The sequence below is a fragment of the Adiantum capillus-veneris genome, chromosome 20 (assembly GCF_014529385.1).
Source record: "Adiantum capillus-veneris isolate H3 chromosome 20, ASM1452938v2, whole genome shotgun sequence".
In the NCBI taxonomy this organism is placed as follows: Eukaryota; Viridiplantae; Streptophyta; class Polypodiopsida; order Polypodiales; family Pteridaceae; genus Adiantum; species Adiantum capillus-veneris.
In genome coordinates, this window is record NC_140950.1 from 28,526,882 (window position 1) to 28,552,162 (window position 25,281).

General features: G+C 40.5%; 3 protein-coding genes across 3 annotated transcripts; all 3 read left to right on the forward strand.

Annotated features, from left to right (window-relative positions):
• Window positions 1-18,886: 18,886 nt before the first annotated feature.
• LOC147432284 (pectinesterase/pectinesterase inhibitor-like) lies at window positions 18,887-21,453 on the forward strand. Its single transcript, XM_086492245.1, has 2 exons — window positions 18,887-20,462; window positions 20,561-21,453. Exons 1-2 carry the CDS (start codon window positions 19,277-19,279, stop codon window positions 21,253-21,255), a joined length of 1,881 nt encoding a protein of 626 aa, XP_086348371.1. The 5' UTR covers window positions 18,887-19,276; the 3' UTR covers window positions 21,256-21,453.
• Window positions 21,454-21,602: 149 nt separating this feature from the next.
• Window positions 21,603-24,316, forward strand: LOC147432285 (uncharacterized). The gene has a single exon (XM_086492247.1). It carries the CDS (start codon window positions 22,295-22,297, stop codon window positions 22,772-22,774), a length of 480 nt encoding a protein of 159 aa, XP_086348373.1. The 5' UTR covers window positions 21,603-22,294; the 3' UTR covers window positions 22,775-24,316.
• LOC147432286 (secreted RxLR effector protein 78-like) lies at window positions 21,607-22,225 on the forward strand. Its single transcript, XM_086491904.1, has 2 exons — window positions 21,607-21,758; window positions 21,859-22,225. The coding sequence occupies exons 1-2, from the start codon at window positions 21,607-21,609 to the stop codon at window positions 22,223-22,225; spliced, it is 519 nt and encodes a 172-aa protein (XP_086348030.1).
• Window positions 24,317-25,281: the final 965 nt, after the last annotated feature.

A 25,281-nucleotide genomic window follows, 5' to 3' on the forward strand; every position in this document is an offset into this window, starting at 1 on the left:
CATGCCAGTCCACCCTTTGCCCTTTCATGATCCTCACATTGGCCACCAGAGTCGTAGACTTTCCTGTCTGTGTCGTGAGGCTCAAGTTCTAAACTTACATGAAACTTAAGCTGTGCCACAAAAAGAAATTGGCCTTCCTTGTTAGCTGAATCCAAAATTGTGATTGGATTAGACAACAGTGACAAATATTAATGGCTCTTCTTTTCATAAACTAGTGAGAAAGGGTACATGAAGCTTCATACAATCATTCAACTCTCTTATACTTGGCATTCAATCATTCTATAAAATTTCAAATGGATAGATATGTTTTAGAGGGATTTGCAATTTTGTCTTGCACGGTTTTATATAAATAGTCTCATGTGAATAAAACCTTTTTGCGCAATAGATTTTGAACATAGTCCTCAACTGGAAAGATCTTTTCACGTAGAGATTTTCTATTGCCATTGTTGTAACATTCTACTACAAATTCACAATAGAACATCATGTCACAAGAAAATTATATGAGAATTGAAAATTCCATGTAGTCCATTTACACGTTCTTATAACACCTTGATAATTTCCTCTATTTTCCATGAATACATAGTAAAATTTGTAACTCAAATGAGTTATTATGCATTTGGACTCGTCAAATGCACTTGAATGAGTTCCTAAGTCTACCTGAGTTGATCTTTAGGAGATGCTAGAATTTAAAAATTATATTTCCATATTTGCATCTAGAGTACATATTTTACATTTTGCAAAGGGTATGCTTGGCAACAAGAAGTTTCAAATAGCCATAAGAAACAAGATTGTAATTGCCACTATTCAAAAATGGGACTTGAATAAGTCCCAAAATTCCTAAATTGGTCTTTATTGGGATCTAAACCATCTATTCTCCCTCAGTTTCTCTTTGGTCCCTTCCAGTTCCGTGCAAATGTGAGTCCGGTATTTAGCTTTGTAGCACTCCACTAGCCATGCGCCCAATGTGGTGACCACATTTTGTGCAGGCTGCTTTATTATTCTTTCCTAAACATACAAGCTTCTTCTCTATGTATTTTTTAAACTAGAGACTGTAGTTATTTTTTAATATTTTTACATAGTAGAATGCTTGCTTTTTTGTCTCATAAGTATGGTCTTCCGATGAGTTTTCCTTTTTTATGTACTCTATTTTTTCACTCTTCCCCCTCAATAAGTAGTTATTCTAATTCTAAAAATGAGAAAGAACTATTATTGGATTCAATAGTTCTTTCTCATTTTTCCTCAAAACATTATTAGCCCTTCAATGCTAATGCTAATGCTAATAAGCTTTTGTCTATTTGTAGACAGTGTTATATCCATGAATCTATACTACACATGCACTTAGATATTACCATACCACCTTTAGTTGCAATCAACATACTAATGAAATTGCCCTCTTTTGTATGTGTTAATGCAACACCCACTCTTATAGGTCGTCATGGACAATATAGAATGATAAGTTTTACCTTGATAAAAGTCTACACATGCATCAAAACTTGAAGAATTTTGAGCCTTGGATATTTACAACACCAAATTCTCTCTCTCTGTGTGTGTATGTGTGTGTGTGTGTGTGTGTGTGTGTGTGTGTGTCACTTTGTCAAAGAGAAAAGAGTTGAGAGCTTGGATAGATTTATTTCACTCTTTATCAAGAAATATTCTTATTGTATACTATTCAACATGGCAAATTAGTAAGCACTAGCAAAAACACGAAACAGAATCAATCGATAGGTGGGGAAAACAATTGAGCCAAAAAAGGGATTTCTCATTAAGATGAAGTTGAATATTGGTGCTTGCATCTCTTGCAAGGTTGAACTTACTCTCTTAGAGGATTACCTATATAATTATTAGATAAAGGTGGGAGGAGATCATTGCCATGTGGTGAGAGCTCCTGCCATCTTCAAGGCCTCTCCCACTAGTGACCAGCATCTTTCGCCTACAACTTCTAAAATTGTATTGGTTTTCTAAGTCTTTAGAGGGTTTTGTAGGTCTTTCCCTAAGCAAGGATTTAATATTTATGTAATTACGTAAACTTTTGTTTGATCACAAGCATAAGGAAAAATTTGGACTCTCAAAGGGGCCCTATAAGGAGGTTTGACTTTGCTTCTCTTGTCCAAAGTAGGCAACCCGATGAAGTACATAAACGCTTTGTCAAAACCCTATCAACCAACATATCATTGGAAAGATCTTAGAAAGAAGGTTCCAAATTCCTAAACTCCTACAAATTTGGAGTTTTGTAGAAGTTATGGCTCCCCCACTAAAGCTAAAATGTGGGAAGAGATTCCATTTACAAGACGGAGTTGTCAAAAATTTTTTTTAAAAAAGAATCTTCTAGAATAAAAGGAATGTGATGGCATGCTATATATCAATGTATAGATCTTGATGAGTACATTCTAAATCTAAAAATTCCGACAAGTTTTGATTTCATTGTAAAAATTTTACCATCCGCCCGTTTTGGACAAGAGGGAGAAAGTCAAAGTCCTTATAGGGCCCATAAATTTGAGAGTCCAAAATTTCCCTAATGGAGTTATTAACATATTAACATAATCACCATTCACATAATCATAAACAAACCGGTTTAGAACAACCCGGTAACCCACAAAAAGCCCGCCAGGCTTTTATATTTCCCCGAGGAGCCCGTAACTAAATATATAGATGGGCCCGCTCGGGCCGGCAGAGTGTTAGCCTTCGACACACAAAAACACAGAAACACACACACACACACACACACACACACAAACGACCTCCTACGCAGGTACGTTGAGAGGAGAGAGGGAGTGAGGGGGTCGTGTGGCAGTTTACTCTACATTGCAGTGTGCGAAAATAGCAGGGTACCTAACCACACGACGACCTGAGTGTTTGTGTTGTGTTTATGTTGTGTGTTGGGTGTGTGCCTTGTTTGGTAGTGTGCCTTTTGTTGTATTATATGACAATAGAAAGGTACCTTACCAACAATGTATACATGTGTGTAATTTGTTCTATAGAACAGTGCTTACCACGGGGGCATCACCTCGATTACACAAGGAACATGATGTCCTTGTGGTAAGTATTGGCTCATCGTTCGGGTACTATGTCGATAATGCGGTGATAGTATCCTTATGGTGAGTCAAATTCCTTTCTCCTTGCAAAAAACATATATGGAGATCGATCGGTAACGCAGCCATATGATGTTTGTATGCAAACTATTATCACTCTTTAGATTCTAGCGGAAGCACTCGGTTGGTAATGTGGCTATAGAGTGTCATTTTGATAGAAGCATTTGTTTTTGCATAAATGTGGCATTCATGTCATTAACCGAGCTTTAAAAATACCATATAATATATATGTCCATGTGTATATTATGGTTTTTAAGTATTAAGTATATGAAATACTTGGTTGGTAATGTGGCCGTGAAGAGTATTTCATATACAATTTTTTGTACTATCTGTAATTGTCTTTCATAAAGTGTATTTGTCAAAATTTATCATATCTAACTATATTTAAAAGAAAATTTTAATCATGTAGCAACTATGTATTGAATTATTCATCAATCATCGTTTATTAAAATGATACATTTACAATAGTCATAAAAGTTTTAACATATCACTTTTGTACAACTTCAATAGTGCCTACCCCAATGAATAACATCTTTGCAAAACAATAGTCGATGTCTTACTACAATTCATACTTTATTGTTTATCTATTTGTCTACAAATAGCTTTTATAAACTCAATTTCAAAATTTATGTACACACTCTCATTAAATTTTTCATAACAATGCTTTTTTCAAGAAATTATACACTATGTTTGTGAGTTTAAAATCTTGAATAACTTTGTTAATTGAGGTTGGCAATACATACATTACAAATCTTGAGTGTTGCTCGATGTTGTTCCAAACTTTTTTTGGATGTGAGACTGTATATTCAATTAAGGATTCTTTGTTAAAATTACATGAAAATTTCATGATTTTTCCACCTTCATAGTACTATTTGGGTTAAATATCCACTATATCATTTGAGTTGTGTGCTTCACCTCATAACTAAAAATATGATTCACATGTCTTCTATTGTAACCTTGTTTTTTAAAGTGCTAACGTACAAAATGTGAACTCACGTCTTATGGTCTAGCATAATTTTTTGTATTGTTTAGGTTTTTTAACCTGTATTGTTCGATCTGGGTGGTTTCTTTATGTGTTAATTGTTTTCTATACATATTGTACCATCAAACACAACTTTTTGAAGTGAAAATGGTTATCAGTCCGTTCTTAGATAGACTACAATTTTTTGACGTCTTTAGGGTTTGTTTGAACTAGTGTGTGAGTGTCAATTGCGTCCTGAAAGTTTATTTGATATGTTGTTTTTTATTGTCTAGTATGAAATGACGCTCGAGCAAAAGAAAATTACTATGAGTGCTATTCAAAAGGAGTGTATACTGGCAATATCCTCATGTACAGATGGCCACATTTAGCAAATAAATCAGTGACATTTTCATTAAAGATTGCACTAGCGCTATTTGAGAGAACACAGAGCACAAATTTCATATCGAAGGCCAGTATGAGTTGTTGTTGCCTATATGGATAAGAGAATTTAAACCCCCCCCCCCTCCCCACAAGATCAGGACAGTGCTTGGCAATATGAAAGTATGTTGCAAAGATTTAAAAGAAGATCTTCCTTTCACTTGCAACATGGAAAAAATAGAGCTGTGAGATAAACAATGGGAGGAGCAAAAGATAAAGATCAATCCGATTAAATCTCAAGACCAGTCCACTTTACCCAAGCGACTTAAGATGGCACAAGATGCGCAAGGGGCCATGGGTGGTTGATCAGATGACAACGGCTCCAACACAATCATGCGCACATCGTTGAATGCCAAGTGCGCGCATTTGATCAAAATTCCTTACAAAGCCCTGGTAGAAGGTGTAGGATTAGAGCATGCTCTTTTGGTGTATGCACATTATACACTATTAAAAGCATTTTCTACTTTCCAGAGCATATCACATATATAGAAAAATGCTACAAGGGAGGGATAGAAGCAAAATTTGATAGCTTTGAGACAGAGCAAGGCATGCAAATACTTCACCCCTCCATTGTTAGATACATTGGCTTTACCACCGAGACCCCCTGGATCACAATCTTCCCATACTACAATGGGGGCACTTTGGGAGATATGATGTGCACTTTGTCGTTCGTGCAAGGAGAATTCAAACGATGCATGCACAGGCTTCAATACGGTTGGAGGAACTTGCTGCAAGTAAATCAACAATTATTAGAGATAGAGACTACACATGTCAAAGCAGTGATTGAGCAGATGCTGGCTATTTTGCATGCTCTCATTGATGGCATTGCGGCTATTCACTCTGCTAGTATAGTGCAAAAAGGCTTACGTCCCTACAACGTAATGCTAGAATTTACTCGTGCAAATAAAACCTGCATTGTCATTATTGATTGGGTCATGATGCTTAGAATCCGAGCCAAGCACGCATCAAATAATTTTGAACACACTGCATCTCAATCTAGCTTTGCAATTTTGCAGGCAAAGGAAGCAAGTGAACGTGAGCTCGCAAAGAGTCCGTGGATTGCCATGGAAATATACGATCCACAATGCTCAGATGCATATCCAAAAGCTAGCAAAATTTATGCATTAGGGTTTCTACACAATATGTTAATAGACTTCTGGAGTGCAGCTAGAAAAGTGTACTTCCTAGAAGAAGTATTTTACCACCGAGACCAAGATGCTATGAGAGCTATTCAGCAAAAAGTGGTCACCTGGATGAAATGAAGAGAGCGCGAAGCTAGAAGAAATGCATGTGATATTTTGCTATTCTTTAAAGAGCATTTAAAGACAGACCTTAATCATGTTCACAGTGACAGCTCATTGAACTTACACCATCTTTTTATCCAGCTTGAACATTTTGTAAATTGCTATTGACTTGCCATCTGGGTATTTTATTTGAATTCAAATCTATAATCGATCTGACGTTGTGGTTCACATCACTTGAAGTATATTTTGGATCGATTGTCTTTAGTCAATCATGATAGTGTTGTTCACATCACTTGAAGCATATTTGGATCAATTGTCTTTAGTCAATTGTGATATATTTGAGAGTAATGAATCAAGAGTATAAATGTCTATCAAAGATATTTAATATTTGTCTATGTGGCAATTGTAGATCTAAGATATCATGGTTGATGAAGAGCAGGCATGTGGTACACAAACAATGCCAGTAGATCAAGAGTAATTGACATTTACTGCTTTTCAACGCATGAAATCTGTAGTGCACAGTATGTCGGCACAACAAGCGACGTGCATAGATCGTCGACTATCAAAATGGGAAAATCCAAACCACGCATAATGGAAAGACATTGACAAATAAGTGATGAAGGATATGATTAAAATAATATGACCATGTGAAGACACAGAGATAAAGAAAGGATGGTGGAAAATTTTGAAGTGCTTGCACCCAGGAAATCAAAGATAACACTGAGAGAATCTACTTAGAGGTTTTTGGCCATCCATTACACAATGCAGATTGTGTGCGGTATAATGTTATATGTACATTTTGTCTAGCAAGGACCAATAGACTTTTCCTCGAAGGAGACAACTATGGCCATCCATGATATAAGAGAGATTGGTGTCACATTCACACGGGAGGAGCTGGCACTGATAGTTGAAGGTGCCGACCTAAATGTGAAAAAGGAGAAATATATTTTTACAACATAGCTGGCAGAGAAAGATGCATATTTTGACGACACAGCTGTCAGGGAAATATGCAAAAATAACACGGCTGCTTGAAGTAACCCAAACATCTCAAGCATCCGAGGCTTGAATGAAAAAAGGTATTCATTGTTTAAGCCATGATGTTCAAAATTTTGACTCAATGAGTGAATCTTCCACTTGTACAAGGGACACACATCAGTGCCTTGTTTTCCATCCGGAGTTAGTTCCCGCGTCACAATCAGATGCATCTTCATCTTCTCAGTACCCAGTATGCTACAACAATTTTGATGGATGGAATGACATATTGGCATGTGGGCATTATTATCACCCAGTGTGCTTTATTCAATTAATGCAGAACAATAGCTGATGTGGAATATGTTCTCAAGAGATTCCACAAGGGATATATTATATGTTCAAAATGAAAAATGAGTATACATTCAAGCAAGCTTGCTAAGAAACCCCTAGCGCTATTAGTGATGAAGAAGCACACTCAAAACACAACATTTGATAACAACAAACATTGTGATTTTACTTCTAAGAAAGTTGAATACAAGCTTTTGAATTTCATAATTACAATCTTGATTCTTCGCTCAAGTTGTGTTGAATATGTGTAGTTATTGTCTTGTTTTGAGTCTGAATATTATTTGTTTGCATGTATTTACTTCCACATCTACTGTGAGGTTCTCTTCAATTTTGTCTATAGTGCATTGAGATACACCAACATTGAACTCACCTTCATGTTCATTTTGACAATCATACACCCAGCTAGTCATTTCTTCATCGTAGCCAACACTTTTAATGTGATGCAATATCTTTCATTGCAAAACATGTAAACTAATTCTTTTGCTTAGTCTGCCAATAATCCGTTTCGAATATTGCTATGAACATACTTGTACATACTACAGTTTCTCTCTGAGATTGAATTTGATGCACATTGCACCAAAACTTTTATTGTAAGAGGATGTGGGGTCGAGTAATGTTCTCCACCATTCATCATCCACCACCTTCATACAGGTTTCTCTTTTGTCATTGATTTTGCAAAATTGTTTTCAAAAGGTCATTCTTTCAGTCTGAATGCACTCATTTCTTTGATACAATCAATTTGATCTTGAAGATTGGAGTAGAATGTATTGACTACGTGATAGAAATCATTAACCAAATTTGTACTTGACATCATGTCTAAATTCCAATACTTTGGGTCAAGCATGTAAGCCACCTTGCATGAAAGTACTTAGACAAAATTCTTTGTTGTTTTGCAGAGAATGGTATTCGTCGCTCCTTCTCTAATACTAACTCTTTTAACTCCTCGAGATTTTCTAGACTTTGTTGGACTGACCACAAGGTCATCCACAGTTTGCCCATATTTGGTGCCTTCTGATCAAGGTTGTGAATCCCAACATAACGTGCATCATTACATGGTATGCATCCATTAAATCCATCCATCAAGCAGCCTTGTTTATGGAGCCACGTAGACACGTAATTTTCTCTTTCAATTCTTTGGTATGCTCAAGCTGCCATTCATCAAAATCCGTGCAATTGAAAGTGTCAATCACTACGTACTTTATTGCACAGGAGTGATTCCAATGTATAAAAGTGCGTACAAAATCGAGTTTCAGCGGGTAATTTTAACATAACTGACTGCGCTTCCTGTACAAATCGAGCACTCTTTGGCATTTCAAGATGAACTTCACAACTTGTCGCACCATGTCAATTATTTTGGCAAACCATATGGTTTCTTCACTAGTATACCAATCTTTTAGCACCAAGTTTAAGCTGTGCGTATTGCAACCATTGGCAAAAATGTGTGGAAAGAACCTTTTTATATTTTGCTAGCATTTTTACAGTTCTTTGGATTGTCCGTGTCTACTGAATGACATGTTCAACACCAATTTCTTTAATAATATTAATCAAGGCCTCAACAATGTATTTGCCACTTTTAATTGCACCAAAAGTGTCAACCACTTTTATGAACGTTTCTCCCCTTGGACAAACCAACATCACATTAATCAGTGGTCTTTTTTTAACATTAGAACGACAGTTAATGACAATTGTGCATCCTGAAAGCGATGTATTCCCAAGAATTATTCTGGAAACAGGCTCTTTGACTTTGATATAGCATTTGTCTCCAAGAGATCATTTCATATTGTGTGATACGAAGGGACTGAAAATCGTGGACCGAACTCACCGGTTCTCTTCCATGCATGTTTCCAATGATTACTATCTATCATCACTAAAGCACTCCTAGCGAAAAAAAATTTCTTACAAGTGCATTTTGTGCTTCTCCTAGCCATTGCATTCGAAAGTTTTGATGTAATGATTTTTGACGCATTTGTCCAAGTCCACTCTCATTGTGGCGCTTAACAAAAACACTGCTTGGCAATTTCCTCTCCTTGCGCAGATTGTTCTATAAGGTTGGTTGGTGTCACCATAGGATTATCATGATTGATATTTAGGTCTTTCTACTCTTGATATACATCCATAATAGTTTATTTATGTACCCAATGTCCCTTACCACCTTTCTTGGGACGAGCTCCTCTCTCAAATAATTTGCAATTGCAACGCTTCAGGATGATCGCATATGCGATAGTTGTGTGTAAGGCTACCCAAAAAAATGGTCCCTAATACGTGGTGTCTCACCTAATTATGTGGTGAAGGAAAATTTACATTGTCACTCCATATATCAACCGCATATATTATGAGCAAACTTCTACTCTTTGCCAAGGACTTTTTTATTATTTTTCTTCTTTTTACCACTTGGTGCCGATGTTTTTCTCCATTGTTCGAATTTAATGTTGAAGGCATAAGAACTAGATGTTCTGTTTTAAAAACAACTTCTACTTTCATTCTGAGGTCATCTCAGCCACCGTTCGGCTTCGACAAAGTTCTGCGCAGGCCATTTTCGACTACGTGGTCTCAGCGGGTGTAGATCCGACTCTGCAAATTTGGGGTTTTCGGCCTACGACTACAGGTGCTGAGGATATCGACACTCCCAGAGTGTTGATTTGTGGCTGTCTACACATCGAAGGACGGCTCACAGTTCTTGGAGGCGTGTCACATACGACACGGACGCATCTACACACAGACTGTAGGCGACATCCACTAGTTCATCAGGTAGCTTGTGTTTGCTGCTTGATATTCCAGATTTCATCCTGACATTGCAGGTACTTCCACATGGGATGTATTGTCAAAGATGATGTATGTCTGTTGAGGGTTTGCTGGCTGTGAGTCACGCAGCAAACAACCGCCGCAGCGGTTACAGCATATAGTGGGAAATTTGTGGATGTATGACTTTGTGGGAAGTCTATGTACTGTCAGATTTACTGCAGCCTTTGTTGAGGGTCGAGTGAGGTTTTATTGAGTTGGGGGATTCTCGAATGTTGAGATCCTTTCGGTGATACAGGTCTTGGAGCAATCCCTCGAGCACCCTTAGATAGGCAGCTAGGATGTATTGACTGTGAGTTAGACAGTTGGGATTGCATCTTTGCTTTACTACCGTTGAGGCATTGTCACAGTCTATGCTTACAGGACAGTGACAGGACAGTGAGAGACAGTACAAGTGCAGGACAGGTTTACCCGCAGCTTACAGTGTCAGAGAGACAGTGTTTTTTGAGCTGTTTTTTGGTCTATTTTTTTAGTACACCAGAGCCATTTTACAAAGGAGACTCTGCCGAAATTTATGCAGAATCTGAAGCTTTCTTGGTTCATTTGACAGGTTGATATTGGTTCAGAGGTCAGTTTACAGGGGAAACTCTGCCGAATTTTTCCCAGGAAAGTAAACCATTGTGAAGCGTAGCTACGGCTGGATCACAGGACACTGCTCTTTACAATATCAAGAAGCTGGATGGAACCAATTTCCCATTGTGGAAGAAGCAGATTTGGCACGTGTTGGTACAAAAGAAGCAGATAAAACCTATAAATCTCAAGGGGATAAAACCAGAAGATATGGACGAAGATGAATGGAGCGAAATGGATGAATTGGCACTTTCTACCATTATGCTGACTTTGGCAGAAATCGTTTACTTCAATGTAGCAGACGAGATGTCGGCTTATCAAGCATGGTTAAAGCTGAGTGATCTTTATGAGAAGCAGAGTGCAGCTTCACAGGTATAATGGCTTAAGAATCTTGTTGACTTGAAGAGGAAAGAAGGGACACCTATGTCCAATCATCTGAATGAATTTAACACAATCTACAGTCAGTTGTCAGCTCAAGGTGTCAAGTTTGATGAACCTGTTAGAGCTATGTTCCTGTTGATCACATTGCCGGAAAGTTGGGACACTTTTCGCACTGCTTTGAGTAATTCTCCACCTCCAGATGGTTTGAACATAGCAGGTGTAGAAGGAAGTCTGCTTACTGAAGAAACCAATAGAAAGACAATGGACAAAGGCAAAGGAACAGCCTTAGTTGTAAGGGGAAGGACCAAAGAAAAGTACAAAGGTGGAAAGAGGAATCAGTCTCGTAGCAAGTCCAGCAGTGCTAAAGGCAAGAGTGACATAGAATGCTACCATTGTGGCAAGAAGGGTCACATGAAAAGAGACTGCAGAGAATGGAAAGCAGAAAAAGGCAAAGAGAAAGCTGAAGACCATGGTGAGAAGAACAAGTCCTCAGTGAAGATTCAAGAAATAAATGTGCCAAACACTGTTGCAGAGGATGACAGTCTAGTGTCAGGAGACATCTACTTCTTGAAGAATACAATGGACTCAGCTCTTCTTACAGCATCTGATGGAAATGCATTGAGTGACTGGATTATAGACTCAGGGGCATCACTTCATGTGTCTCCAAACAAGGAGTGGTTTACCTCGTATGTGACCACTAAAGATCATGTTCGGCTAGGCAATGGGCAGACATGTGAGATCTTAGGTGTTGGAGATGTTCAATTGAAGTTTCAGAATGGCTCTTCTTTCACGCTGAAGAATGTGAGACATGTTCCCGCAATTACAAAGAGCTTGATCAGCACAGGTTTACTTGATGATGCTGGCTACGTCACCACTTTTGGACAGAACATGTGGAAGATATCCAAGGGTTCTATGACAGTAGCACATGGAGTAAATTCTGGAGGACTTTACATGATTTATGTATCAAATGTCTCTAAAAATGTAATCAATGTAACCGAGCAACCGAACGTTTCTTTGTGGCATAGCCGGTTACGACATATGTCCAAGAAGGGAATGGAAATCTTGTCTCGTTCTGGTTATTTTCCTGGCTTTTCATTTAATGATTTTGAATTATGTGAACATTGTCTGTATGGTAGGCAAACACAGCAGCCACATAAGCATAGAAGCAGTAGAAGAGATACACAGTTGGCACTTGTTCATAGTGATTTGTGTGGACCTATGCCTAACCTATCTCTAGTGGGAGCTTCTTACTTTATGACATTTATAGATGATTACTCGAGGAAAGTATGGGTTTACTTTCTCAAGCACAAGGATAAAGCGTTTAGTGTTTTCAAAACATTTGTGACACTTGTGGAGAATCAGAGTGGCAAGAAGCTTAAATGCTTACGCACTGACAATGGTGGAGAGTATGTTTCAAAGGCCTTTCAGGACTTTTGTGAGTCAAAAGGTATAAAACGTGAACTTACTGCTCCTTACAATCCTCCTCAAAATGGTGTTGCTGAGAGGATGAATAGAACCATACAAGAGAAGGTCAGAAGTATGTTGTCTAATGCACAGCTGCCAAATGGGTTTTGGGCTGAAGTTGTATCAACAACTGTTCATCTTGTAAATAGATCTCCTAGCAAGGTTTTGCAGAAGGATTCAGTGCCAGAGATGGTATGGTCAGGCAAAATGCCCTCATACAAGAATCTCAGAGTCTTTGGCTGTGAGGCATATACTCACGTTCCAAAGGAATTTAGGAACAAACTTGAGCCAAAGAGTAGAAAGTGCATCTTTCTAGGCTATGGTAATTCTGGTGAGATGGGGTACAGACTTTGGGATCCCGAATCCAGAAAGGTTGTCCGCAGCAATGATGTTCACTTTAATGAATCCAAATATCATTCTAAACCAGAGAGGGTTGAGGAGATTAGAAGAGTTGTCTTCCAAGAAGATGGACCTGCACGTGCAAGACAAAATGTCAGGGCTCAAGAGGAGCAAGACCAGGATAGAGTGGAATCACAGGTTGTGGCTGAGCCTGAGCCACCTATTGTGCGTAGATATGGACGTATCACGCGACCTCCTGATAGGTTTGTTCCATCTATGAACTATGTCATGTTGACTGATTGCAATGAGCCTTCATGTTACAAGGAAGCAGTGCAAATGAAGGACTCCGGGAATTGGCAATTGGCCATGCAGTCAGAGATGACAGCTCTGCATAAAAACAAGACATGGAAGCTAGTTAAATTACCACAGGGCAAAAAGGCTCTACCTTGTAAATGGGTTTACAGGTATAAGATCACCGCTCATGATAGTCAGCCAAAGTACAAAGCAAGGCTTGTTGCCAAGGGCTTTAAGCAAGAACAAGGCATTGACTTTGATGAAGTCTTCTCTCTGGTGGTCAAGATGACTACATTGAGATGCTTTCTTGCATTGGTTGCCATATTAGATTTGGTGTTGCACCAAATGGATGTCAAGACAGCGTTCTTGCATGGTGATTTAGATGTGGAAATTTACATGCAGCAGCCAGAAGGGTTTGTTGAGAAAGGCAAGGAAGATTGGGTATGCCAGTTGTTAAAGAGTCTTTATGGCTTAAAACAATCACCGAGGGCATGGTACCATAAATTCCACAAGTTTATGCTTTCTCAAGGCTACAAACGTAGTGAGTTCGATCACTGTCTATATACAAAGAAGGCTAAGGATGGTACTTGGCTGATCCTTATTTTGTATGTGGATGACATGTTGATTGCTGACAAGCACTTGGAAGAAATTTCAGCTTTGAAGTCAAAGATGGCAAAATCGTTTGACATGAAAGACATGGGTGAGGCAAGTCATATACTTGGTATGCGCATTGAGAGAGACAGATCAAACAAGTTGATTTGGTTATCTCAAACAGAGTATATTGACAAGGTTTTGCAACGTTTCAATATGGACTAGGGAAAGGCACTGAGTGTTCCATTGCCACCATATGTGAAACTTAGCAAACAAGATTGTCCCGTGTCTGAGGAAGAACAGGCTGAAATGGATAAGATTCCATATGCGTCTGCAGTGGGTAGTTTGATGTATGCAATGATTGCTACTCGCCCAGACATTGCATTTGCAGTGGGAGTAGTAAGTCGATACATGTCAAACCCAGGCAAGAAACATTGGGAGGCAGTGAAAGGAATATTGAGATACCTGAAAGCTACAAAGAGTATGCGTATATGCTATGGGAGTCAGGAGCTAAGTGTAAAGGGTTTTACAGACTCAGATTATGCAGGTAACTTAGACAACCGAAGGTCTACGTCAGGGTATGTCTTTACATTGGCTGGTGGAGCAGTATCATGGCGTTCTAGATTACAAGATTGTGTTACTCAGTCTACTACAGAGGCTGAATATGTTGCGGCATCAGAGGCATGCAAAGAATCAATTTGGCTTAATCGACTAGTAACAGATTTGGGAATCAAAGAAGAGATGCCTGTGTTATATTGTGATAGTCAAAGTGCTATACAATTGGCTCGCAATCCAGTTTATCACTCAAAGACAAAGCATGTGGATGTGAAGTATCGTTTCATCAGGGAAATGCTCGAGGATAAGCAACTTCAGCTTGTCAAGGTTCACACCACAGAAAATCCTGTTGATCTACTTACAAAAGGACTTCCCTCAGAGAGCTTTGCGCATTTTCGCAAGCAGTTAGGTGTAGGGTAGTACATCACTTCTCTACATCTCTTGTATATTAGCTTGTATAGTAGCTTCTCTCACACTTAAAGTACCACATTGGACTTTAAGTGGGAGGTTGTTGGGGTATAAAGCCCAATGTGGTCGCCCAGGTAAGTGGGCGGGCCGCCAGGTATGTACACATATTCTTTTGTAAAAACCTAATAAGAACTCACTATGCTCTACACATTACAGTAGAGCGAGTTCACCATATCGTCGTGCTCTTCTTCTCGCACTCTCTCTCGCGTCGCACTTCCGCTCGTACTCCTTCATTATACACATCTAAAAACTTCACATTGTTCGTGTATATAGAGGTTTCGGGTTTTTTAATTTTCTATTTTCACATGCTATAAAGGATAATCAACTTATATATTAAACGATGATAATTATTTACAAAACACAAGCGAAAGCAATAATATATATGATTGGCCATCTCATACAGTGATAATCTTTCATGATACACATTGCACTCCCTATCTAAACCAATACATAAAACAAGACTATGAAATCTTCAATACAATTAAACAATTGAGGACTACGTGTACCCAATCAAGTATAGTAGCCAACTTATGCATCCAATTTAATATATAAAAGCTATTTTCATCCAATTAAACATTATAGCTCTCATATTGTGCAAGTGAATGTATATTAGTTCAAACCTATGATGGTGTAAAATACAAGGCTTTAAGGATCTTTATATACTTCGTACACTAGTATAGGGTATCCGACCCTTGACTATCAACTCATTATTTATATATGCGCACCTTCTAAAACCAACTTCAGCCCTTTTATGGACTAGTGGCTTCGTCACAATGAGTATGACTCTCCAAAGATTCAATTGTTTTGGCAGAATTTTTTTTATTTTAGAAATGGTTACCGTATTAAGAATTACGCTCGCCCCAAAAAAAAGGACATGTGACTGTAACCTTAGGTCAATTCACAAGGAGATAATGGTACACAACGCTCGGATATACTCCCAAGGGATTTGCTTAGTCAAAATGCCAAAGTTAGAAGAGGTTTTACTATATATAATTTAGCCCGTTTTCATTTTCTCGATGGAATTACGGGCTCTAGTGGTTTTCTTCAGGTTACCATAAAAAACACGTAAATAATTAATGTAATCACGTCTTTTTCATGTATAATTACTCACGTTATTAACGTAATCACAAGATCGTGATCATGTCAGCAAAAATCCCTACCCTGAAGTTAAAATATGAAGTGGGAAAACCTTTACATCCTCTCTCTCTCTCTCTCTCTCTCTCTCTCTCTCTCTCTCTCTCATTAGTCAAATCAAATTCTCTCATTGGCAGCCACTTAATGTGACAAAACTATCCTTGATCGGTTTCTTCTTAAGGCTGGTCAATCGTTTAGCTAGAAAAGAGCAATGGCTAGCTTGCTTGCCACCAAAACCTCCCTATCCTAGTTTATAAGTGAGGCCTAGTTTAGAGCCGTGACGCCCATTCAACTACACAGATACCTTTGCAATGATCCTCCCCTCAAGTCTACATCACTATCTCACACCAAGTCTCTCAAGGGGATCTATGGCCTAGACTAGGAGATGTGATACATGTGTTTTCTTCCCTATCGGATCACTAGGTAAACTAGGGATAAATTGACGTGAATTAGATTGTAAATCAGGGCGTAAACAAAGGTAATGTACACCTCAGAAACTTGTGGCATGTGAGAGCATAATGGTAAGGCTTCTGCACGGTGATCTTGAGGTCCCGAGTCCAACCAGCCCATCCCTTTTTTTTTCCCATGAATGTGCTGAGAATCAAAGGTTACAACTCATCTCTTTTTTTTTCTTTTTTTTTTACCATCAGCGGAGGAAAGGTAGTAGGGAGAAACTATACACATATCATGTATTTACAATTGTACATTGATGTACATTACACCCTTGAGAGGCAACAGTGGGAACCACCCCCCCAATAGGGGAGAAGAATACACCCAAGAGAACACAACCCATGAGCCTAGAACCCTGAACAGTGGGGTTACATCACAAGGTTCTCACCAATTGAGCTGCGTTTCATGGGTACAACCCATCCCTTTGCTATTGTCCCCATTGTTGCCCATCTTAAATGAGGGTGGTCCTACCATGAAGGATCCCAGGTAAGAAGCTTGCAAATTCAGAGATATATCTTTTTCAAAAAAAATTGAAACCTATGAGGTCAAAGAAATGTGGAGGACTCAAGAATCAAGGGACTAAAAGCGCGTTGACAAGGGAACAAGTGTAAAGGTGTAGCAATATGCCAACAGTGAACACGTATGTCATTGACCTCTCTTCTCTTGAGAAGGAAAATCAATATTATAAAGGTGACTCATTTTGAGAGTATAGAATAGGGATCTCTAGAAGTCCTTTATATGGGATTATTAGATACGGTCATGGTTCAACCACTTCGAGCTGGCCACATAACTTCATCAAGGATTCATGCCTCCCCTTTAACTCCATCACGAGGATTGAAAAAGATTGGCAATGCCCACATGCATCCCCTTCCTCACCTTCATTCTAAGTGCCACTATTATGCTAGCGAAAAGAGCTTAGTGAAAGGTTGTATGCAATAATCAATGTGGCTTTTTTTTTTTGTGACTTGGTGGGCTTATCTGTTGTTGATTTGACATGGAAACTGGCTAGCCCATGCTGTTATATGATGTTGAAATCATATTTACCTCCTTAGGCATGTGATTGCACAATTGAGCTTAACTAAAGTAGATTAAGCTTACTCTACTTGGCCAAGAAGTGATAAAATGATGCTAATTAGCAAACAAAAAGAGCCTTATGAGTGCAAAGGTGAGGGTGATTAGGGAGAACGTGAGGGTAATTAGTGATGAAGTCAGTTAGAAAAATGAGTTTTATGAGTACCGAGTCGTTAGTGAGATAAGTGAAGGAAATTCGCGAAATATGAGGGTGTTGTGAAATATGTGAGGGTTAATAGTGAGATATGAGGTTGATTAGCGAGGTATGTGAGGGTAATGAGAGAGATATGAGAGGGTAATTAGTGATCAAGTCAAGTGAGGTGAGGGTGATTAGTGAGATACTGAGGGCAAGTAGCTAGATTAGTGAGATATGAGAGGGTAATTAGTGACGAATTTAGTGAGATATGTGAGGGTAATTAGCGAGAAATGAGGTTGTTTAGTGAGATATGAGAGGCTAATTAGTGATGACGTTAAGAAGAGGGGTAATTAGCCAATGAGGAGGGCGCAATACGTGGGTGCTGGCATGTGGAAAGGAGGGGAACATTCACAATGTTGCACAGCAGACGAATAAAGTGGGTGGTGTGACGTGCTAACCTCTCGCAAGTGCTTGTGTCCTCTTACGTAAAGGTCTCGTAGCACGTCGGTGGGACGGCCCTCCTCCTTGGCGCTCTCTCTCTCTCTCTCTCTCTCTCTCTCTCTCTCTCTCTGTCTCTGTGTGTGTGAGTCTCACTGCCAGTGCCATAGTCGGATAGTCCTGCTGAAAGTGACAGAGACAAACATTTGAAGTTAATTTTTCAACCTCCCTGCAGATTTTTAAAAATTAAAACATTTCTTCGTGACGAATTTCTGGCGTAATTTCTTCTATTTTCAACATAGTAGTGAGGAAAAAAATTAGTTTGGCTGCGTAAAATCTGTCCAAATAATCAAGAAACTGTACAAATAACCATGATTAATCTACATTTTTAAAAAAAAATTGGATTTTTTGTAGTTGGAAAACTTGTGGAAATTGCAAAATTTTAGAAAAAAGGATTCTAACATTGTCTATGGAAGTTGGGAAAAATAGGGAAAATACTCATGAGATTTGTGGAAATTCTCCAAATATTCTCAAAAAATTTCCCAAAACACACGTGAAATGTCAAATAATTGCCAAAATGACCTTAATTTCTTCATATTCCTTTACCCATCAGGGAGCCATCCATGGGCCATGACTTTCCAAAAGGTCGGTTGAGAAGACACAATAACCCTTTCACAAGAAGTTTTGGACAAATTTTCACATTGCGACTTACCTCAACATCATGAGCGTATGTGAGGGAGGCACTCCATACCTAGCTTAGGTACGATTGGGGGCAGGGGACTGCCGGCTCGGTGGGGGGGCCGGGGTCCGTTGCCCCCAATCGTACCTAGCTACGTATGCGGTGCCTCTCGAGCAGAAGCCCATGATGTTATGCAGTGTATGAAAAACACTACTCCGTTTTCCTACACTAGTACGGCTCTCTCCCCCTCTCTCCCGCACTGATATAAACCGGAACTCACCGGATGCAGCAAACTTTGACAAGTGGCATTCGAAAACCAGTCTCCTTAATATAGAGTATAGATGAGAAAATTTCTGTGAATTTGAGTAGGGTGATTAATTTTTCCAAACAGCAGTTTTTGTTGTGAATTAATTATAAGCCCTTGTAAGGTTTAAGGGTGAAGGGTGGAAATGATGAAGATACCTTATTATTAGCTCTTACCTTTCCCCTGCCCCGGACCCCTACTAGGAATACTAGGCTAGTCTACTGCCTCCTCCTCTTCTGCTTGTCGACAGGCTTTTCATGTTTGAAGCATTCCTTCCCTGCTCAATAATTTGGCCTCTACCTATACACACACACACACACAAGGTCCTGTCTTTAGTGACCTACTACAATGCACACCTCTCCCTGCTCCTCAACCTCTTTCACTATAAGTTAAGAAGCTGCCCCCCACTCTAGTCTCTCTGTGTGTGCGCACGCGAGAGAGAGAGAGAGAGAGAGAGAGAGAGAGAGAGAGAGAGATTGTACTTAAGAGAAACATCTCCTCCTTTGTGTCAGTGCATTTGAGAGAGAGAGAGAGTGAGAGAGCTCTAGACCATGATCACAATTACCTACCCAGAAGCATCTCCCACATTGAGCTCATGTAGCAATGCTTCCCTTGCTTGCTCCCACAGGCACATTGAACAAATCCCGCCGGCCACCCGCCAGCGCTTGGGTACTGCCGCATTTTTTACCACCGTCTTGCTCATAATATCGACCCTCATTGGCACATTGCTGCTTTCGGCACTGCCTCTTCATGAGCAACATAACTACCATGGGCACAGAAGCTTCCTTGCAATCTCGAACATTTCCCCACAGCAGGCAATAAACATCATCTGCAATCACACAGTATATCCAAATGTATGTGAAAGAGAGCTTGCAAACGTCTGCCACAACACCTCACTTCCCACAACTCCGCTTGGCATTGTGACAGTGGCGGTGCAAGCTGCGGCATCGCGTGTCAATGAGGCTGAGAGCCTGGCAACTAAATGCTCAGCAGAGGAAGGGATATCAATCCTAGAGGGGCAATGTGCCAATGACTGTGTGGAGCTTTTGAGTGGAGTCAACGATGAGATGGCAAAGGCAGCTGCCAGGATCTCTAGCCTTAGTGCCAACTCTGATGTGACGATTTTGCGGTCCGCACTTGGCGACGTGAAAGTGTGGCTGAGCTCTGCTCTAAGCTACCAAACCACGTGCTCCGACAACTTCCAAGTCGCCCCGGGCAACATCCAAGCGCAAATCCAAAGCAATCAGGCATACCTGGGTGAAGTCATTGGCTTCACACTCTGCCTAGTCGACATCCTCGCCCGCATTGGTAATGACTTGACTGCTTGGCTTCAAGCTCTGCCCCCCACTCCCCCTTTCATCCATGGTCCCCATCGCCGTCTCCTCTCCACAGCCACTTTCGACATAGACGATGGGTTTCCTAGCTGGGTTTCAGCCGGGGAAAGACGCCTCTTGCAGGCGTCGTCCTCATCTGCCTCTACATCTGCAAATGTGGTTGTGGCAAAGGACGGTAGTGGAAGCTTCACCAACATCACTGCAGCACTCAATGCCATACCGGCGGACTACTCAGGGCGCTACGTCATTTACATTAAGCAGGGGGTGTATGAAGAGGTGTTCAATGTGACCAAGGATCGACAGAATGTCACATTTATAGGTGATGGGGTTGGCCTGACCATCATCACAGGGACAAGGAATGTAGCGAGCGGAGACTATAACACCTATCGCACCTCCACAGTCGGTAAGAACACATGAGCTTTACTTGTCTTTGATGTCTTGCTGCATCATGTCTTAAGCCATATAGACACCACCCAATGTGCTTCCTTCTATATATGGCAGGCATATCAGGAAGCGGCTTCTTCGCACGGGACATTACATTCCGCAACACAGCAGGGCCGAGCGGGCACCAAGCGGTGGCGTTAAGGGCGGGGGCAGATTACATGGTGTTCTATCATTGCAGCTTCGAGGGGTACCAAGACACGCTCTACGCATTGTCGAGCCGGCAATTCTACAGAGAATGCAGGATATCTGGGACGGTGGACTTCATATTTGGTAATGCGATAGCGGTGTTTCAGAATTGTGAGCTAGTGGCAAGGCTGCCGATGCAGGGGCAACAGAACACATATACTGCGCAGGGGAGGAAGCTGGAAGCGGATGTGTCCGGGTATGCATTTCAGAATTGTACCGTGACCGGAGAGGTGGCGCTGGGGACCTCCGGGTACACGGTGGGGACGTATTTGGGGCGGCCGTGGAAGGAGTATTCGAGGGTGGTCTTTCTGCAATCAGAATTGCAGGGGTTGATTGATCCAAAGGGGTGGCTGCCATGGAATTCAAGCAACCCCTTCACTGACACGGTCTACTATGGCGAGTACGCCAACCGGGGTGGCGGGGCGGACACTTCACGCCGTGTGAATTGGACCGGCGTACACCCCAACCTGTCGCAGGCCGACGCCTCCCTCTTCACCCTCTCGAACTTCATCGCCACTCAGGCCTTCCTCGACTCCCTTCAAGTTACCTATCAAGCCTCTTTATAGATTTCTAAGCCAATTCTTTGCATCTCTTAATTCAATCCGTGCCAATAACAACCATTCCTACACCCGTGTATGTATATAGATAGCTCTTGGAAGTTGGGAGGAAAATCTTGGGGTTCTTTCTTCATAAGTGAAGCTCTAAAGACGGAGCGACATCTTTATACCTAAGTAACCCTCTTGCAAGAGGCCTTGGTCCTTGGAGCGGCATCTTCAGTACTCTCTCTCTCTCTCTCTCTCTCTCTCTCTCTCTCAAAAGTGGATACATACTTTGTACAAAAAGACCTTTGGGGATGTTCAACAGCCGTGTTGGACAGTCCCATCTCAAAGGGGGAGATTAGAGAGACTATTAGGGCTATGAAAGATGGAAAATCCCCAGGTATTGATTGTATTCCCAATGAATTCTTCAAAGCTTACCAGGATTTCATCATACCTTACATTATGAAGGTCTGGCTAGAAGCTGTTAGACTTGGAGCTCTTCCCTCTAAGGTTAACACTGGGGTTATCAAGTTAATCCACAAAAAGGGGGGCCAAAGATGAGCTCTCCAATTGGAGACCCATCTCTTGTCTGACTTCTATTTACAAGATCTTTTCCCTATCCTTGGCTAGGAGGATCAACCCACATATGGACAAAATCATTCTTCCAAAACAAAAGGGGTTTATCAAGAACAAATATATTCTAGATGCAATTATAACTCTGTGGGAAGCAATGGAGTATGCCATGGAGTCAGGGAAGGAATACATATTCTTTAAAATTGACTTTGACAAAGCTTATGACAGGATTGAATGGGATTTTATATTGCAGTCTTTAGCTGATATTGGTTTTGGTAAACAGTTCATTCGATATGTGCATATTTTGTTTGGAAACTCATTTGCCAAAATTGCACTTAATGGTGAATTGACTGATGACATTAAGCTGGCTAGATCCATCAGACAGGGATGCCCACTCTCCCCTCTTCTGTATGCTATGTCTTAAGATGCATTGGGATGGCTAGTCAAAGATTGCTTGAGTCAAGGAGCTATTAAAGGCATCATAATCCCTAATATGGAGAAGGAACTTTGTCTGCAACAGTTTGCAGATGACACTAACAGATTACTGAGCAATGATGACAGATCCATTGAGAGCTTCTGGCAATGCCTCGCCACCTTTTGCTTGGCATCTGGCTCACAGATAAATCATGGTAAAACTGGTTATAAAGCTTCATCTGGTTCTTCCCCTCCCTTGGTGGTTCAAGCTGGATGCCAACAGATTGAAGAATGCAAAGTGTTCTGGCTTCTAGGTATTCCCATGGGATTCAAAGTCAGCATGAATCAGAGATTTGAATGGGTTTTGAATAGGTTCAGAAGGAAAGTGTTCTTATGGCATAATATGCAATCAACTCTACCAACCAGGGTGTTTGTTCTGAACCATTCTACCAACCAGGGTGTTTGTTCTGAACCATTATATTCTTTCATCATTGGTTTACTTTCTAGCTTGCTGGAGGCCTACCAAATCCCAGATGAACAAGATTTTCTCCACAGCTAGACGATTTTTATGGGGAGGGAATGAGGACATACCCAGAGTTCCCAAAGTGGCCTGGTCCACCTGTTGTCAACCCAAAGAAGATGGTAGTTTGGGCATCTTAAATCTGGAGTTCCTTGCCAAGAAACTGGCTGCAAAATGGATTGTTAGATCTATTGGTTGTGATGACTATTGGGCTAAACTAATTCAAAGGTCTCTCACCTGTTTTTGTGTGCAGCACTCCAAATCCTGGTCAGGCTTATCCCTAAGGGAAATTACTCTATGCCAGCTGGATCTGAAGTTTAAAGGAACTAATCTTATCTGCAAGTATTGGGAATCCTGGCAGGACATAAAGAAGGGCAAGTCCTTACCCCCTGAACTTGTCTATGACCTTAATTTTGTAATGCAGGATTCTATTTGGTTTGGCTACCATTCCCACAAACTGGGCATACAACTCTCCAGGAGATCTCTTATCTGCTTTAAGAAGGGGATTAGAACCTGGGGAGATCTATACAGGAATCACAAATGGATGGACATACAAAATATCCAAGAATCCTTTCAACTGCCTTGTGGTTTGGCCCTATTCTAATCAAGTTCCATCAGCAGGTCTCAATTACTCCCAGACCTTGTCACCAAGCCAAAAGTCTTACTAACACTCTGTTGGTGTATTATAAGAACTTTGTGCAAGATAAAGAGCTATCTGATGTCCTCCAGATAAAGCTTAACTCCAGATAGAAATTATCTTGGAGCAAAAGGCAGTGGAGCTACAGGTTCAGATGTATATGGGCTTTTCCTGTGTCCATGAAACAAAGTGTGATCTTGTGGTTGATTCTACATAATAGGGTGTGGACTGGAGCCAAAGCTAACAAAATCAGAGGCACCCAGAACCTTTGTGATAGATGTAACACTGAAGAGGAGACTCTAGCTCACTTGTTTATCAATTGTCCAAGAAACAAACAGATTCTGAAGACCCTCCAGAGAGCTGTCCACACTTTACATCCTCGGGCATTCAATTGGGAAGAACTGCTGCTGGGAAAGTGCTAGGGGCTCGACATCTGTCTTTGGTCCCAGATAAGAGCTTCCTACATTTGGAACATCTGGCGCAGCAAATCCACATCTAATCAACCCAATAGCCTGGCCCAAGCCTATTCCTTTTTGTATGAAATCAAATGTCTGGCCATATCATGTACTCTTAATATGAACAGGGTTTCTCAGCTAAGCCAACATGAGATACAAAGGTTCCTGCCTTTGCAAAAGTGGAAGCTTTGTCTCAGCCAAATGTACTCTGTCCCTAGACTCATCATGTTTGAATGCATACATAAGATGTAAAGTTGTACATGTGGGCCCTTCCTCTGCCCTACCTTGAGGACCTTCTCTTGTATTTTCTCCTTTTAATTTAACTTTTCAACTTTGCCTCACAAGAAAAAAAGCCTATCCCCGAGGGATTCACTAGTAGTACAAGAGAGACATCACTTGCGTTCACCAGAATTGCCTTTGTGACCCTTATATATCGGACCCTCCTTTGTAAAATCTATCTTTTTTTCCTTATAAACCCCTTATTGTACACTCACGTGATATCGTATGGTAACCTTTAGTTAATATTTGAGGGACCTATCACCTATAGCTCTCTCTCTCTCTCTCTCTCTCTCTCTCTCTCTCTCTCTCTCTCTCTCTCTCTCTCTCTCTCTCTCTCTCTCTCTCTCCCCCCCCCCCATAGATTTTTGAGATGTCTTGGGCCAGTTCCTACAACAATTAAAACCTATCTTCTTCTTCCCTTGTAGGCAAGCTTTGATCTCTCTTCCCTACATCAGATGGCACACAAAATTTGGACCTACCTTTAATCTCACGACGTTGGCCAAAAGGGGGGAAGAAGGGGGGGGGGGGGGGGGGGGGGGGGGGGGACATTATATGTAAAACCTATATATTGCATGCGTTCAAGGATACATTAAACCCCTTAGTCGTAAATTTGAAACCAATAAAAGGGACCTTTTCCTTATTCAATCTTTTTTTTTTTCAAGATCATTTTTCCAATACTTTTCTACATATGAAAATGTGAGAAGATATAGAAAGAAAAAACCATACTATGGAACCCACGTAAGCGGAATTTTTCAATTGTAGTGACTCCCCTAGAGCTTTATTGTACTCTTGCATACGCATTGATTCAACTATCATGATATTGTCATCCGGACTACAAATAAAATTTTCAATATCGTGTTGATACTTACAACGCGAAGCTATAAAAAAGAATGCTAATATATGTTGGTGGCAGGCCAATGTTTTTAATTATGAGAGCTCAGGGGGTTCACCTATAAGAAAGCGCTATACCGCATGCATCCAAAGGTCGTTAAAAATATTCATATACTTATATGTTGTAACGTAATGAAAGTACAACGTGTCTTTCTTAAGAAACTTATAGGTTTTCTTTCGAACTGGAATAATAAATCTCTCTTGTAAAGATAATCTTCAGTGATCCCCCCCCCCCCCCACCCCTTCTCACACACACACACACACACACACACACGTTTAAAGAC

Excerpts from the sequence above, each read along its gene's own strand:
- LOC147432285 (XM_086492247.1), top strand. The coding sequence starts at position 22,295 with ATGGAGAAGGAACTTTGTCTGCAACAGTTTGCAGATGACACTAACAGA.
- LOC147432286 (XM_086491904.1), top strand. The coding sequence starts at position 21,607 with ATGAAAGATGGAAAATCCCCAGGTATTGATTGTATTCCCAATGAATTC. Across the intron at positions 21,759-21,858 it reads GTTAACACTGGGGTTATCAA|GAGGATCAACCCACATATGG; the intron begins GTTAATCCACAA and ends ATCCTTGGCTAG.
- LOC147432284 (XM_086492245.1), top strand. The coding sequence starts at position 19,277 with ATGATCACAATTACCTACCCAGAAGCATCTCCCACATTGAGCTCATGT. Across the intron at positions 20,463-20,560 it reads CTATCGCACCTCCACAGTCG|GCATATCAGGAAGCGGCTTC; the intron begins GTAAGAACACAT and ends TATATATGGCAG.